Genomic DNA, 15,222 nt, shown 5'->3' with positions numbered 1-15,222 from the left:
AAGACCCTATCGTTTCTGCCTCCACCTCCGCCACGGGCAGCCCATTCCATGCATTCACCATTCTCTGCGTAAAAAGACGTCTCCTCTGTACCCACTTCCAAGCACCTTAAAACTATGCCCTCTCATGCTAGCCATTTCAGCCCTGGGAAAAAGCCTCTGACTATCCACACGATCAATGCATCTCGTCATCTTGTACACCTCTGTCAGGTCACCTCTCATCCTCCGTCGCTCCGAGCTAAAAAGGCCGAGTTCACACAACCTATAAGGCTTGCTCCCCAATCCAGGCAACATCCTTGTAAATCTCCTCTGGTTTCCACATCCTTCCTGTGACCAGAACTGAGCACAGTACTCCAAGTGGGGTCTGACCAGGGTCCTACATAGCTGCAACATTGTCTCTTGGCTCCTAAACTCAATCCCATGATTGATGAAGGCCAATACACTGTATGCCTCCTTAACCACAGCGTCAACCTGTGCAGCTGCTTTAAGCGTCCTGTGAACTCGGACCCCAAGATCCCTCTGATCCTCCACACTGCCAAGAGTCTTACCATTAGTACTATATTCTGACATCATATTTGACCTACCACTATGAACCACCTCACACTTACCTGGGTTGAACTCTATCCTCCAAGTAGTCAAGGGCTCCATGCACTGTGGTTGAAGGGAAGCCACAGTTCAGAAAGGAAGGCATTTCTGTTCATCCAGAAAAGAAAGAAAATAGTATCTACAGTGGTAAACTCTAACCAGACACGCCCATCCTGCCTCCTTCATCTGTCCTGTCCTCTCAACTCCAGCAGATCATCCAACAGGACCAGTCCATGATATTTATGGTATGTGGGGAAATGTCAGGACAAAGGCAATACAATCAATTACAAGAGCCCTCTGCACCATCACTCAGTTCCTATAGAGCAAACTGAAGCTTGCTGACAATTATCTGTGAGGCTCTTTAAATTACTTTGACCAAGGGAAATGAGCGCTATAAAAACATCATCCTGGTAAATTACCACCGATTAGAGTAAAATGGAAAAAAATGTGACACAAGTTTCCCCTGGCAATGCCCAATTGCCAAGTCCAGGCTACTTCTACAGACTGGCTATCAGACATGCGGCAATGCAAGCTGATTTGGAATGCTTGAATTCTCTGAGATTCACCTCATAACTTATCTGGGAAATTTTGAGTTTACATTTCACAGCACTGTTCTTCTGAGTTGCCAAGTGACTCATTGAAAAAACAATGCATGCCTTAGGAATGAGATAAAGACTTTTCTGGGGCCCGAATATGTTAGAATTACAGCTGATTAATGCATTAACTAATAGGTTACTTCAGGCAATGAAAGCATGAGCCTCATGTTCACCTGCAGGTAACCAATCAATTTGTGACGGTGAAAAAGTGCAGAGCCTACATCACCAATTACAATCCTGTTGTGTTGGTCGAGGTTCTGAGGAGCGAGGGGTAGAATCACTGTACAAACTGCTAAAAAATAATCACTTATGGGAGGGTATCTAGTCAGTCAGGATCAATGCACACTTATAGAACCAGATTCACAATTGATAAAGGGGACAATTTTCTCCCCATCACTTGTAACAGATTTGAGAAAATACTTTCCAAGTTCATCACAGCTCCCTAGGCATGTGCAGTTTGACATTTTGTGCTACAACACTTACATTGGTTTGCATAACATTGGCACAGTTATTTGTTAAATTTGGACGACTTTTGAATAAATTTTGGATTTCTACTACTTTCTATTTATAGAAGAAATACTCTAAATCATCACACCATTGATTCAGCAATTTAAAACACCAATAATAAGGATCCAGTTCCCTTTATATCTCTAGTTGCTGCTTTTGAGGAGTATTTGAAGGAGGGAGTCAAAGGTACTGTACATCTCACCACTGGATACTGGATATCAGTCCTCTGCAGTGTTACTGAATTCACAGAAAAATGGATCACATTTTTTTTTCATTTCCCATTAACTAGTGGTTATTTACCAGAACTATTTATTTCATAAATGCTTGACTTCTAAAATAGTTTTTATGTGGCTCATTATGATTACTCACTTTACAAGATGTGGGCATCACCTGCAAGGCAACAATTTTATCGACCATCCCCGAGGTGCCGCATTCCTCAATTTTTAATATAACTGAATGGATTACTAAGCCACATCAGTGGAGAGTTAAGACTTTGGATCCAGTCCAAGTAAGGGCAAAATCGTTCAAAGTTCAAAGTAAATGTACATATATCTCACCATGTTATTGCACCAAACTTAACCCCACTTGTGGACTGTTTGAGCTGCTCCCGTTAGAGAGGAGGGCTGCATAGCACTCATGTCAGGAGGACCAGATTCAAAATCAGTCACTTTCCCCAAGCGGTAAGGCTGATCGACACCTCCACCCACTAACCTGAGTTTTCTGGTAGATTTATGATCATATTACTAACTCCAGCTTTCTTTTCAAATGAGGAGCATTACTCCCAAGGCTGTGATCCAAGAATGGCAAGAACTTGACCCTGAGTTAGTCAAGAAACCTTCTGAAAAGCGGACAAATATGATCTTTTTTATATCTTCCTCTCAACTCTCTAACCATGAAAATCAATCTTTGAAGTTGGATGTAGCAAAGAATTCTATCAAAATCTCACACCAATCAATTTCCTAAAAAGGATAATAGGTTTTCAAAATCTGAACTGTTCTGAAAGCCTCTCAATGTTTGACAGATGGCCCATTAATTTTGAAGAGGACTGGAGAGTACTGGGAAATTTGAGTCAGTCTTCAATAGACAGGAAACCAAAACATGTCTCAGTGTGGAGGAACAATGCACCATCCTGCACAGTTCTGAGAATTATAGTCTGAAGTAGAATATCAGCCAATCTATATGGAGAGAACAATGATAGGTGTGCACTGCAGACTGTGCTTTTAAAGATGTAAAGCAGAATAGCACCTCACCAGCTTGTTCCATACTATTCCAGTAATTGACTGACACTGCAGTCATGACCATTATCCAGATGACAGAAGGCACTTCTACAAGATGAGAATTTATTTCTACTGCAGCACAAATAGAATGATGTGCAATTCTTTTCATGACACATGAAAACAAATGAAGGAAGAAGAGTAACTACCTTTATTACGTTGCTATGGCTACCATCCCTTCCTCGGGTCAAATGATTGCAGCTTCTTCACGGAACCATGTCTTGCAGCATTTTAGATGAATGGGCTGTTAATCATATTCTGGCTGAAGCAACTCACTTCTGAGAATGTTATTTTCCAAGGGAGCATTGTGAATTAAGGTCTCTTCCTGTGCCACTTTGAGCCTCAGCAGGCTCCCAATGTAAGCCGCTGTGCTTCTTACGATCCAGGCCCAATACCCTGGCGGCTACTAATTTGCACAGGTTATTGTGTAGTCAAACATGTTCATGCATAGGCCCAGACAGGTGCAAAATGGGTTTACATTCCAACCACATTAGAATAGTTAATCCCATTTAAAGCATGAAATGACTCATAATTCAACCCTGTTGATGTTAAATGTGTTGTCTCGAAAGCAATGGTGGCGTTAGCTAATAGATGTATGGAAGACGGATTTTCACATTGGATTTGTTTCCTGAGGCGAACATGAGGGAGTTGCAACCAACATTCTACACAAAATCTGTCAATTTATTGTGATGTAAATTGTTGCACTGAAGAATACCAGTTAATTTGAATGAGCATGAAATTCAAACAATAACTCAAATTTAAAAATAAAAATATTCAGGCTTGCTGACAATTTTTGCAGAGGTTTAAACTTGATTATACAGGGAGATTAACTAAAGAGATTTAATCACAACAAGCCAGTCTACATTGATATTCCACCTCTTTCAGCTAAGTCATGGCTACATCTGATCTGAGACTTGAACTAATGCTCAGTGAAACATACTGCATAAGTCATACAAGTCCAATTCTCTGAATTTAGAGGGCTGCCCTTGTGACGAACTGTTTGGTTGGGTAGTTTGTTCTTTCTATATATATTAACATTAGCACGTTAACTGATGTCACCTCTCTATGCCCCAGTGTCTCTGAGATGGATGTTCACTTTCCAGGATCCAAGCGGCTTTTTGCCAAGCTCAGCTTTCTAGCACAGCAGCTGACTCTTCCAGGGGGGTCAAAGAGTTGTTTCTGAGTAAGTTAAACTTCGAACCAATATTCCTTCTGCATCTTCTTGTCACAAGCAAGAACCAGTCTTCAGTTCTTAATGTTAATGGCAAACAATAATCAGTTTGAAGTTAAAAGGACAGCTTTGCAAACAAACAGCACTATCTATAGAGCACAGACTGATGGCCTACAGCACGGGGCTGACTGCTGAAAAGATGCAGTGTAAGACAATGGGATAATGCTAATTGGGCCTGCATCAAACGAGACAACGCTGGCTAAATTATTTAGTTCAAGGAAGCTTGCAAACCAGATTGATACTATCTCTTAGCATATCAAACAGCTGATCTATCAATAGTTGGAGACTTGTGTACTCAGGAGTATCAGCTCTCACAACATTAATTTTGGGTTTGTAGCGGTGTGCTACACGCAGCGCTAAAATTACGACACGGAGTCGGTAACTGCAGTCGAAGGAAAAAACTTTATTCGAAAACTTCAGCCTCACTTTTAAGCCTCTGTCAACCGGCCCCCCATGGCGCAGAGGCTCCAAAGCTCTGTGCTCGCAAACCCCCGTAGGCTATCTAATTGTGAGTCGGTTCGGATACGCTAGGAAATGGGTCGCCACATAACCCCCCCCCCAGAACCGGCGATACACCCCCCAATGTCCACAGTCTGGGCCAAAACCTGCTTGGGAGGTCGGCCTCTGCGCCGAGGCGCCGGAAACTCGGCCGGTTGCGCCAGGTCCACATGGGCCGGCTTGAGGCGGTCCACCGTGAAAACCTCCTCCTTCCCCCCAACGTCCAGCACGAACGTGGACCTGTTGTTCCGGAGCACCATAAACGGCCCCTCGTATGGCCGCTGCAGCGGTGGCCAATGCCCGCCCCTTCGTACAAACACAAACTTACAGTTCTGTAGGTCTTTGGGTACGCAGGTCGGGTGCCGCCCATGCTGTGAAGTGGGTATGGGGGCCAAGTTACCGAGCTTCTCGCGAAGTCTGCCCAGGACTGCTGCGGGTTCTTCCTCTTGCCCCCTTGGGGCTGGTAGGAACTCCCCAGGGATGACCAACTCGGCCGACGAGGCGTGCAGGTCGTCCTTGGGCGCTGTGCGGATGCCGAGTAGGACCCAGGGAAGCTCGTCCGCCCAGTTGGCTCCTCGCAGGCGGGCCATGAGGGCCGACTTCAGGTGACGGTGGAAACGCTCCACTAGCCCGTTCGACTGTGGGTGGTAGGCAATTGTGTGGTGCAGCTGAGTCCCCAAAAGGCTGGCCATAGCTGACCACAGGCTGGAGGTGAACTGGGCGCCTCTGTCGGAGGTAATGTGGGCTGGTACACCAAAGCGAGATATCCAGGTGGCGATCAGGGCTCGGGCGCAAGATTCGGAGGTGGTGTCGGTGAGCGGGACCGCCTCTGGCCATCTTGTGAACCGGTCCACGATAGTCAGGAGGTGCCGCGCTCCGCGCGACACTGGCAGGGGGCCCACGATATCCACATGAATGTGGTCGAAACGCCGGTGGGCGGGATGGAACTGCTGCGGTGGGGCTTTGGTGTGCCGCTGCACCTTGGCCGTCTGGCAGTGCATGCACGTTCTGGCCCATTCACTGACCTGTTTGCGGAGTCCGTGCCAAACGAACCTGCTGGAAACCATCCGGACAGTTGGGGCTGGCCGGTGGCGACGTCACAGAGTAGGGTCCTCTCACCCGGGCCCACGGGGAGGTCCTGGAGCTGCAGACCGGAGACTGCGGTCCTGTAACTCGGAATCTCCTCATCCGCCTGCTGTGCCTCTGCCAGCGCCTCAAAGTCTACCCCTTGGGAAAGGGCATGAACGGTAGGGCGAGAGAGCGCATCCGCCACGACATTGTCCTTACCCGAGACGTGCCGGACATCCGTCGTGTATTCAGAGATGTAGGACAGGTGGCGTTGCTGGCGGGATGACCAGGGGTCGGATGCTTTCGTAAACGCAAAGGTAAGCGGTTTGTGGTCCGTGAACGCGGTGAAGGGCCGACCTTCTAGGAAGTACCTGAAATGCCGGATTGCCAGGTAGAGCGCCAACAGTTCCCGGTCGAAAGCACTGTACTTAAGCTTGGGTGGTCGCAGGTGTTCGCTGAAAAACGCCAGGGGTTGCCAGCGACCTGCGATGAGTTGCTCCAGCACCCCACCGACTGCCGTGTTGGATGCGTCCACTGTGAGGGCGGTAGGGGTGTCCATTCTGGGATGTACTAGCATTGCGGCGTCAGCCAAAGCTTCCTTCGTTTGAACGAAAGCGGCGGCGGACTCCTCGTCCCAGGTAATGTCCTTGCTCGGACCCGACATCAGGGCGAACAGGGGGCGCATGATCCGGGCAGCTGAAGGGAGGAAGCGGCGGTAGAAATTGACCATACCTACGAATTCCTGAAGGCCTTTGATCGTGGTGGGTCGGGGGAAGTGGCGGACCGCATCTACCTTAGCGGGCAGAGGGGTTGCCCCGTCTTTAGTAATTCTGTGGCCCAGGAAGTCAATGGTATCAAGTCCGAACTGGCATTTGGCAGGGTTGATTGTAAGACCGTACTCACTCAGTCGGGCGCAGAGTTGACGGAGGTGGAACAGATGCTCCTGACGACTGCCGCTGGCTATGAGGATGTCATCCAAATAGATGAACGCGAAGTCCAGGTCCCGTCCCACCGCGTCCATTAACCGCTGGAACGTCTGTGCGGCATTCTTCAGGCCGAACGGCATGCGGAGGAACTCGAAAAGGCCGAATGGGGTGATGAGAGCCGTTTTGGGGACGTCGTCAGGATGCATCGGGATTTGATGGTATCCCCGGACGAGATCTACCTTGGAGAAGATCCGTGCGCCGTGCAGGTTTGCCGCAAAGTCCTGAATGTGCGGCACAGGGTAGCGGTCCGGTGAGGTAGCCTCGTTCAGCCTGCGGTAGTCGCCGCACGGTCTCCAGCCCCCCGTCGCTTTGGGCACCATGTGCAGGGGGGAAGCCCATGGGCTGTCGGACCGCCGGATGATCCCCAATTCCTCCATCCTCTGGAACTCCTCCTTCGCCAGTCGGAGCTTGTCCGGGGGAAGCCGCCGAGCACGGGCATGGAGGGGTGGTCCCTGGGTCGGGATGTGGTGCTGTACGCCGTGCCTGGGCATGGCTACTGTGAACTGCGGTGCCAGAACCGATGGGAACTCCGCCAGGACCCTGGTGAAGTCGTTGTCGGACAGCGTGATGGAGCCGAGGTGAGGGGCCGGCAACTGGGCTGCACCCAGCGAGAACGTCTGAAAGGTCTCGGCGTGTACCAGTCTCTTCCTGGGCAGGTCGACCAGCAGGCTGTGAGCCTGCAAAAAATCCGCACCCAGAAGCGGTTGGGCTACGGCGGCCAGTGTGAAGTCCCACGTGAACTGGCTGGAGCCGAACAGTAGCTGCACCTGGCAGGTGCCATAGGTCCTTACTGTGCTGCCATTCACGGCCCTCAGGGGGGACCCGGTGCCCTGCTGCGGGTGTCGTAACTCGTCGGAGGTAAAACGCTGATCTCAGCCCCAGTATCGACCAAAAACCGGCGTCCCGACCTTCTATCCCACACATACAGGAGGCTATCCCGATGGCCAGCCGCCGTAGCCATCAGCGGCGGCTGGCCCTGGCGTTTCCCGGGAACTTGCAGGGTGGGCTACAGTGGCAGGCTTCTGCACCCCACCGCTGGTGGTAGAAGCACCAGCGTTCATTGGGCCGGGGGTTGGCGGGCTCTGCGGCCGGGCCTGGACTGGTTCGCTGCTGGGAGCGGGGCTGGGAGATCCGTGCGATGGACGCCCCGCTCACCTTTTTGGCGTTCCACAGCAAGTCCGCCCGGGCTGCCACCTTCCACCTTCCGCGTCGGTCAGCAGCAGGCGGATGTCCTCGGGCAGCTGCTCCAGGAATGCCTGCTCAATCATGAGGCAGGGTGTGTGTTCGTCGGCGAGAGACAACATCTCATTCATTAAAGCCGATGGAGGTCTGTCGCCCAAGCCATCCAGATGCAGTAAACGGGCAGCCCGCTCGCACCGTGAGAGTCCGAAAGTCCTGAGGAGCAGGGCTTTGAATTCCGTGTACTTGCCGTCTGCCGGGGGCGACTGTACGAACTCCGCGACCTGGGCCGCTGTGTCCTGGTCGAGGGAGCTCACCACGTAGTAGTAGCGGGTGTCTTCTGAGGTGATCTGGCGAACGTGGAATTGGGCTTCGGCTTGCTGGAACCATAGGTCCGGGCGCTGTGTCCAGAAACCTGGCAGTTTCAACGAAACCGCATGAACAGAGGCGGCGTCGGTCATTTCTGGTCCAAAAATCGTTTGGACCGTCGGGGTCACCAATTGTAGCGGTGTGCTACACGCAGCGCTAAAATTACGACACGGAGTCGGTAACTGCAGTCGAAGGAAAAAACTTTATTCGAAAACTTCAGCCTCACTTTTAAGCCTCTGTCAACCGGCCCCCCATGGTGCAGAGGCTCCAAAGTTCTGTGCTCGCAAACTCCCGTAGGCTATCTAATTGTGAGTCGGTTCGGATACGCTAGGAAATGGGTCGCCACAGGTTCTTGGATCTCTGTTTTTAGACCATATGTGTGGATTTCCCAGCAAAGTTATGTTGCTGGGAAGTCACCAGATAGCAAAAAAAAGTATAAATGTAAGCGAGCACTCAGGCTTGTCAGAAAAAGTCAAGATGAATGACAGAAAGATGGGGCGACTCAAAACCATTCTTCTGCCTTTGATTTCTGCGATGGCTGACTCAATCAACAGCAACTTGTTGGTATGTCTTTTTAGCTTATAGGAGTTGTACCTGTGACTGGGAAATCCTTGGTGTTTTAGTAATTGTTTGCTTGGAATTTGAAAACCTTTTATAAGATAGACTTCACCTGTGAGTTTTATCGAAATTTAACTGAGTATCACTAAAAATAACTGAACTGTGCTTAAGCTACTTTGTTAGCTGGAAGTATGTGCTCTTTGGTAGGGAGGGGGCCCACTACTCAAACAGTGGGTGTTGGCAGCTAAACTAGCCATGGAGGATACATAGGGAAGTGATCCAGCCTTTAAAGAGGAGGTAGCTACAGTATAACCAGTGAGGGGATCTATAGCTATTTACATTGGACAGGGCTTTGAGTTCTTAACTTCATGGACAACAAACCCAATACCATCACCATTTTCATACACAGACGTATCATATACTTGCCAACTTGTAAATTAGTTTCCTCTTGTATTGTAAGAATACATTTTTTTTGTTTTTTGCAGATGTTTTGGAATTATGTATCAGTCCTTAGCACTTTTAGCTTCATATTTCTCTCAGCATACAACCTACAATGGCTATTATATTTTTATATATTTAGAGTTAGATGGAGTCCGGGTAGATGGAGGTCGTCAGCCTGCGAAGGCAGTCCATCTAAGAGAGGGAAAATTCTGATTTCAAACTTCCGCTGCCTTGTGGCCATACCCACTCATGGGAAAGGCTTCGGGAGTAAACCCTGAGGACAAATCCGGAGCTGGAGTCCCTCAGGCAGTCCGACCTCGCTCTGGCAACTCCTGCGATGACACTGGTGCCAAGCTGTGTCAATCCTTGCCCTTCCCTTGGACAACATCAGTGGCGTGGAGGGGGGGTGTGGGGGACTTGCAGCATGGCCAACTACCGGTCTTCCATACAACCTTGCCCAGGCCTGCGCCCTGGAGAGAACACTCCAAGACTTTCCGGGCACAGATCCATGGTCTCATGAGACTAACAGATGCCACACACTTAGAGTTACAGAATGGTATCAAGCCATTCAAGTCCAATGAGACTATGCTGCCAAATTATACCCATAACCAATTAACCTACTAATCCATATATCTTTGGAATGTGGGAGGAAACTGAAGCACCCAGAGGAAACCTACATGGTCAGGGGAAGAACATACAAGCTCCTTACAGACAGTGATGGGAACTGAACCCAGGTCTCTGGTGCTAAGGTGCAGCCCCAAGGAAGCTTTCGATGGAGCAGAAATCTGTAAATATCTAAAACAATTTGAAGGATGAATAAGTCCTTATGAAAAGTATCCCCCACCTTGGAAGTTTTCATGTTTTATTGTTTTACAACATTGAACCACAGTGGATTTAATTTAGCTTTTTTAACACTGATCCACAGACTCATTTGTATCAAAGTGAAAACATATCTCTCCAAAGTGATCTAAATATAAAACAAAAAATAATTGATTGCATATGTATTTACCCCGCTCCCTTTAATATGATGCACCAAATCATCACTGGTACAACCAACGGGTTTCAGAAGTCCCAGAACTAGTTAAATGCAGATCTGATTTCGAAGACCTGGTGCAGTCAAGGTGTTTCAATTCATTGTAGTAAAAATACACCTGTATCTGGAAGGTCCAACTGCTGGTTAGTCAGCATCCTGGTAAGCCTACACCATGGATACAAAAGAACATTCCAAGCAACTCTGCGAAAAAGTTATTGAAAAGCACAAGTCAGGAGGTGAATACAAGAAAAATTCCAACTCACTGAATATCTCTTGGTGTACAGTTAAGTCATTCATCAAGAAGTGGAAAGAACATGGCACAGCTGTAAATCTGCCTGGAGTGGGCTGTCCTCAAAAACTGAGTGACCATGCAAAAAGGGGATTATTGAGGGAGGCCACCAAGAGACCTATGACAACTCCGGGGGAGTTACAACTTCAGCAGTTGAGAACAAACAACTGTTGCCTGGATGCTTCACCAGTCACAGCTTTATGGGAAAGTGACAAAGAGAAAGCTACCATTAAAAAAACTCACATGAAAGCTCAGCTGGAGTTTGCCAAAAGGCATGTTGGAGACTATAGTCAGCTGGAACAAAGTTCTATGGTCTGATGAAACCAAAATTGAGCTTTATGGCCGTCAGATGAAACACTGCACATACCATCCTACCCCGAAGCATGGTGGCGGTTGCATCATACACTGGGGCTGCTTCAATGCAGTAGGCCCTGGGCTTCTGCACATGTGACTTGGAAGATTTGTTTCCCAGCAAGACAATGACCCCAAACAAAAGCCAAAGCTACACAGGAATGGCTTAAAAACAGCAAAGTTAATGTCCTGGAGTGGCCAAGTCAGAGTTCAGAGGATATGAGAATTTGTGGCTGGACTTCAAAAGGGCTGGTCAGTCATGATCCCCATGCAATCTGATAGAGTTTGAGCATTTTGTTTACAGGAATGGGGAAAAATTGAAGTGTCTCTATCAGATGTGCAAAGCTGATAGAGACCAATCCACACAGACTTAAAGCTGTAATTGCTGCCAAAGATGCATCTACCAAACACTGACTTGAAGCGGGTGACTACTTATGCAATTAATTATTTTATGTTTTATATTTGTAATTAATTTAGATCACTTTGTAGATGGAAGTGTATTTTTTGTTGAATAGTGTCAAAAAAAGCCAAATTAAATCCATTGTGATTCAATGTTGTAAAACAATAAAACATGAAAACTTCCAGGGGTGGTGAATACTTTTTATACCACTATACAGCACTGTGCAAAACTCTTAGGAACATATTTATAGCTAAGATGCCTCAGACTTTTGCACAGTACTGTAGTTGTCAACGTGGAGCAGAAAGCGAGTCTGTAAATGTGGTGGAACAAAGGATATTGGGAATAGTGAGGGTAGAGTGCCCCGGGGAGGGGGTATGGGACAGGTGGCAGAGAAGGAGTGCCGGGGCAGGGGTTGGTGCGGGTACAGATACACCCAGCGCTGAGACCATAAGATGTCAGTCAGAGTAATTTGATTCTAAACAGTCGGTTTATTGATCTTTACAGAATGCCTCTCTGGTGCTTCCCACTCCCTCCCCTCTCCCTTCCCCTCTTCCCAACCATGATTCCCTTCTCCCTGCCCCCACTCTCAGTCCACAATAGAGACCTCTATTTGAATCAGATTTCTCAAGACTCAAGTGTCATGAAATTTGTTTTTCATGGCAGCAGTACAGCACGATACAGAGAATTACTCCAGTACTGTGCAAAAATCTCAGGGACCCTAACTACGTACGTGTGCCTAAGATTTTTGCACAGTACTGTTCATTTTGATGCCCCATCTAAAGGAGGCAAGGTTCCCACAGGTAGGAAAAGGGGTCTCCTTCACCTTCCCATCTCCTTCTGCTGCTGCCTTCACGGATGCTACAGTACGTGTCCATCCTGGACACAAGAATGGATAAAGCCACCCAAAATACAGTCCAAACAGCTTCACATTAATTGTCACAGCTGCGTCATACAAGACTTGTGCTCACCCCTTGTCTGAGACGCCACAGCTGGGGGAAGTGTCAGCGTCAGGGGAGGAGGGGAGATGAATGGTGTCAGACAATGCATATTTTTTTAGGTTATGCAATAACGATTCAGAAAGAAGCATCTTTAGATGTATTTTCAGGGACAATCTAATAGCTTGAGAACTGTCAGGATCACCTAACTTCACACAAGACTTTATGAAGTGTACATTGCTGTGAAATTATTTGTCCAGTAACACAATACAGAAACGCTTCAATGCAGCAAGAGTCAAAGTAAAGATGACAAGGCTAATATTCTCCTCAAATATATCTGATCAAAAGGGGGAGGTAAATGAACTGTTAGTTACATTGCTGGAAGGACCAGTATTCATGCATTCCCGACCCTCGGTCACATTCTTATGCCTCTGATGAAACTGCCAATTATCGGAAGGCCATCCCACAAGTCTTCAGCTCTGCAAGATGCCATCCTGCAGCACGCAACTATCACAGTTTTTCATGGTAAGAATGGCTACAAGATTCACCTGCAGTATCCGATCCACATAATATCAGCAGAAAGCAATGTGATCCAGGACAAAGAAAAATCTCAGGAGAAAATGACTTTCAGACCAATCAAGTGGAGTGCAAAATTATGCAAAGATAAGTGGGAAATGGATCACTTCTTGAGTGTACCACTCCCATCATTGGCCTCACTCTGCGGCTCCCTTTGGGGCTACTGTGAATGAAAAGCCAGGTGAAAAAAAAGGGCAAAATAATGCTGATTCTGACAATTTACAGCAAGAAGCTTTCCTTGTTACAGCAAGACTAATAAATAGCTCTTATTAGGCTTTGAGAATGGCAGCAGTTTGTGCAGGCTCCTCTCTGGTGACTGGGACTGCGGTCTGTGCAGGCTCCTCTCTGCTGAGTGGGACAGCAGTCTGTGCAGGCGTCTCTCTGGTGAGTGGGACTGCGGTCTGTGCAGGCGTCTCTCTGGTGAGTGGGACTGCAGTCTGTGCAGGCGTCTCTCTGGTGAGTGGGACTGCAGTCTGTGCAGGCGTCTCTCTGGTGAGTGGGACTGCAGTCTCTGCAGGCGTCTCTCTGGTGAGTGGGACTGCAGTCTGTGCAGGCGTCTCTCTGGTGAGTGGGACTGCGGACAGTGCAGGCGCCTCTCTGGTGAGTGGGACTGCAGTCTCTGCAGGCGTCTCTCTGGTGAGTGGGACTGCAGTCTGTGCAGGCGTCTCTCTGGTGAGTGGGACTGCGGTCTGTGCAGGCGTCTCTCTGGTGAGTGGGACTGCAGTCTGTGCAGGCGTCTCTCTGGTGAGTGGGACTGCAGTCTCTGCAGGCGTCTCTCTGGTGAGTGGGACTGCAGTCTGTGCAGGCGTCTCTCTGGTGAGTGGGACTGCGGACAGTGCAGGCGCCTCTCTGGTGAGTGGGACTGCAGTCTCTGCAGGCGTCTCTCTGGTGAGTGGGACTGCAGTCTGTGCAGGCGTCTCTCTGGTGAGTGGGACTGCAGTCTGTGCAGGCGTCTCTCTGGTGAGTGGGACTGCAGTCTGTGCAGGCGTCTCTCTGGTGAGTGGGACTGCAGTCTCTGCAGACGTCTCTCTGGTGAGTGGGACTGCAGTCTGTGCAGGCGTCTCTCTGCTGAGTGGGACTGCGGACAGTGCAGGCGCCTCTCTGGTGAGTGGGACTGCAGTCTCTGCAGGCGTCTCTCTGGTGAGTGGGACTGCAGTCTGTGCAGGCGTCTCTCTGGTGAGTGGGACTGCGGTCTGTGCAGGCGTCTCTCTGGTGAGTGGGACTGCAGTCTGTGCAGGCGTCTCTCTGGTGAGTGGGACTGCAGTCTCTGCAGGCGTCTCTCTGATGAGTGGGACTGCAGTCTGTGCAGGCGTCTCTCTGGTGAGTGGGACTGCGGACAGTGCAGGCGCCTCTCTGGTGAGTGGGACTGCAGTCTCTGCAGGCGTCTCTCTGGTGAGTGGGACTGCAGTCTGTGCAGGCGTCTCTCTGGTGAGTGGGACTGCGGTCTGTGCAGGCGTCTCTCTGGTGAGTGGGACTGCAGTCTGTGCAGGCGTCTCTCTGGTGAGTGGGACTGCAGTCTGTGCAGGCGTCTCTCTGGTGAGTGGGACTGCAGTCTCTGCAGGTGTCTCTCTGGTGAGTGGGACTGCAGTCTGTGCAGGCGTCTCTCTGGTGAGTGGGACTGCGGACAGTGCAGGCGCCTCTCTGGTGAGTGGGACTGCAGTCTCTGCAGGCGTCTCTCTGGTGAGTGGGACTGCAGTCTGTGCAGGCGTCTCTCTGGTGAGTGGGACTGCGGTCTGTGCAGGCGTCTCTCTGGTGAGTGGGACTGCGGTCTGTGCAGGCGTCTCTCTGGTGAGTGGGACTGCAGACTGTGCAGGCGTCTCTCTGGTGAGTGGGACTGCGGTCTGTGCAGGCTTCTATCTGGTGAGTGGGACTGTGCAGGCGTCTCTCTGGTGAGTGGGACTGCAGTCTGTGCAGGCTTCTATCTGGTGAGTGGGACTGCAGACTGTGCAGGCGTCTCTCTGGTGAGTGGGTCTGCAGTCTGTGCAGGCGTCTCTCTGGTGAGTGGGACTGCAGTCTGTGCAGGCGTCTCTCTGGTGAGTGGGACTGCAGTCTCTGCAGGCGTCTCTCTGGTGAGTGGGACTGCAGTCTGTGCAGGCTCCTCTCTGGTGAGTGGGACTGCGGTCTGTGCAGGCGTCTCTCTGGTGAGTGGGACTGCAGTCTGTGCAGGCTCCTCTCTGGTGAGTGGGACTGCGGTCTGTGCAGGCGTCTCTCTGGTGAGTGGGACTGCAGTCTGTGCAGGCTCCTCACTGGTGAGTGGGACTGCAGTCTGTGCAGGCGTCTCTCTGGTGAGTGGGACTGCAGTCTGTGCAGGCGTCTCTCTGGTGAGTGGGACTGCGGTCTGTGCAGGCT

At 49.7% G+C, this 15,222-nt stretch overlaps 2 protein-coding genes across 4 annotated transcripts in view; one reads left to right on the top strand and one right to left on the bottom strand.

The window, feature by feature from the left end:
* LOC132378989 (glutamate receptor ionotropic, delta-1-like) overlaps positions 1-15,222 on the bottom strand; it is an 891,690-nt gene that overhangs the window by 744,891 nt on the left and 131,577 nt on the right. The window contains exon 1 of one of the 3 annotated variants that reach the window (XM_059946410.1): positions 3,109-3,232. The exons of 1 other annotated variant lie outside the window; for it this stretch is intronic. The gene's annotated coding sequence lies outside the window, so the exon portion shown is untranslated. Of the gene's footprint in view, positions 1-2,054; positions 2,089-3,108; positions 3,233-15,222 lie in introns of those variants that run through there. One more of the 3 variants, XM_059946411.1, reaches the window with a different exon arrangement.
* LOC132379231 (uncharacterized) lies at positions 13,693-14,556 on the top strand (the record flags this gene model as incomplete). Its single annotated transcript, XM_059946941.1, has 1 exon — positions 13,693-14,556. A coding segment is annotated over one exon (864 nt), but the record flags the coding sequence as incomplete, so codon positions are not given.

This window comes from Hypanus sabinus, chromosome 21, assembly GCF_030144855.1.
Source record: "Hypanus sabinus isolate sHypSab1 chromosome 21, sHypSab1.hap1, whole genome shotgun sequence".
NCBI lineage: Eukaryota > Metazoa > Chordata > Chondrichthyes > Myliobatiformes > Dasyatidae > Hypanus > Hypanus sabinus.
The sequence above is the reverse complement of the archived record's forward strand: the minus strand, read 5'-3'. Positions and strand labels throughout refer to the sequence as shown.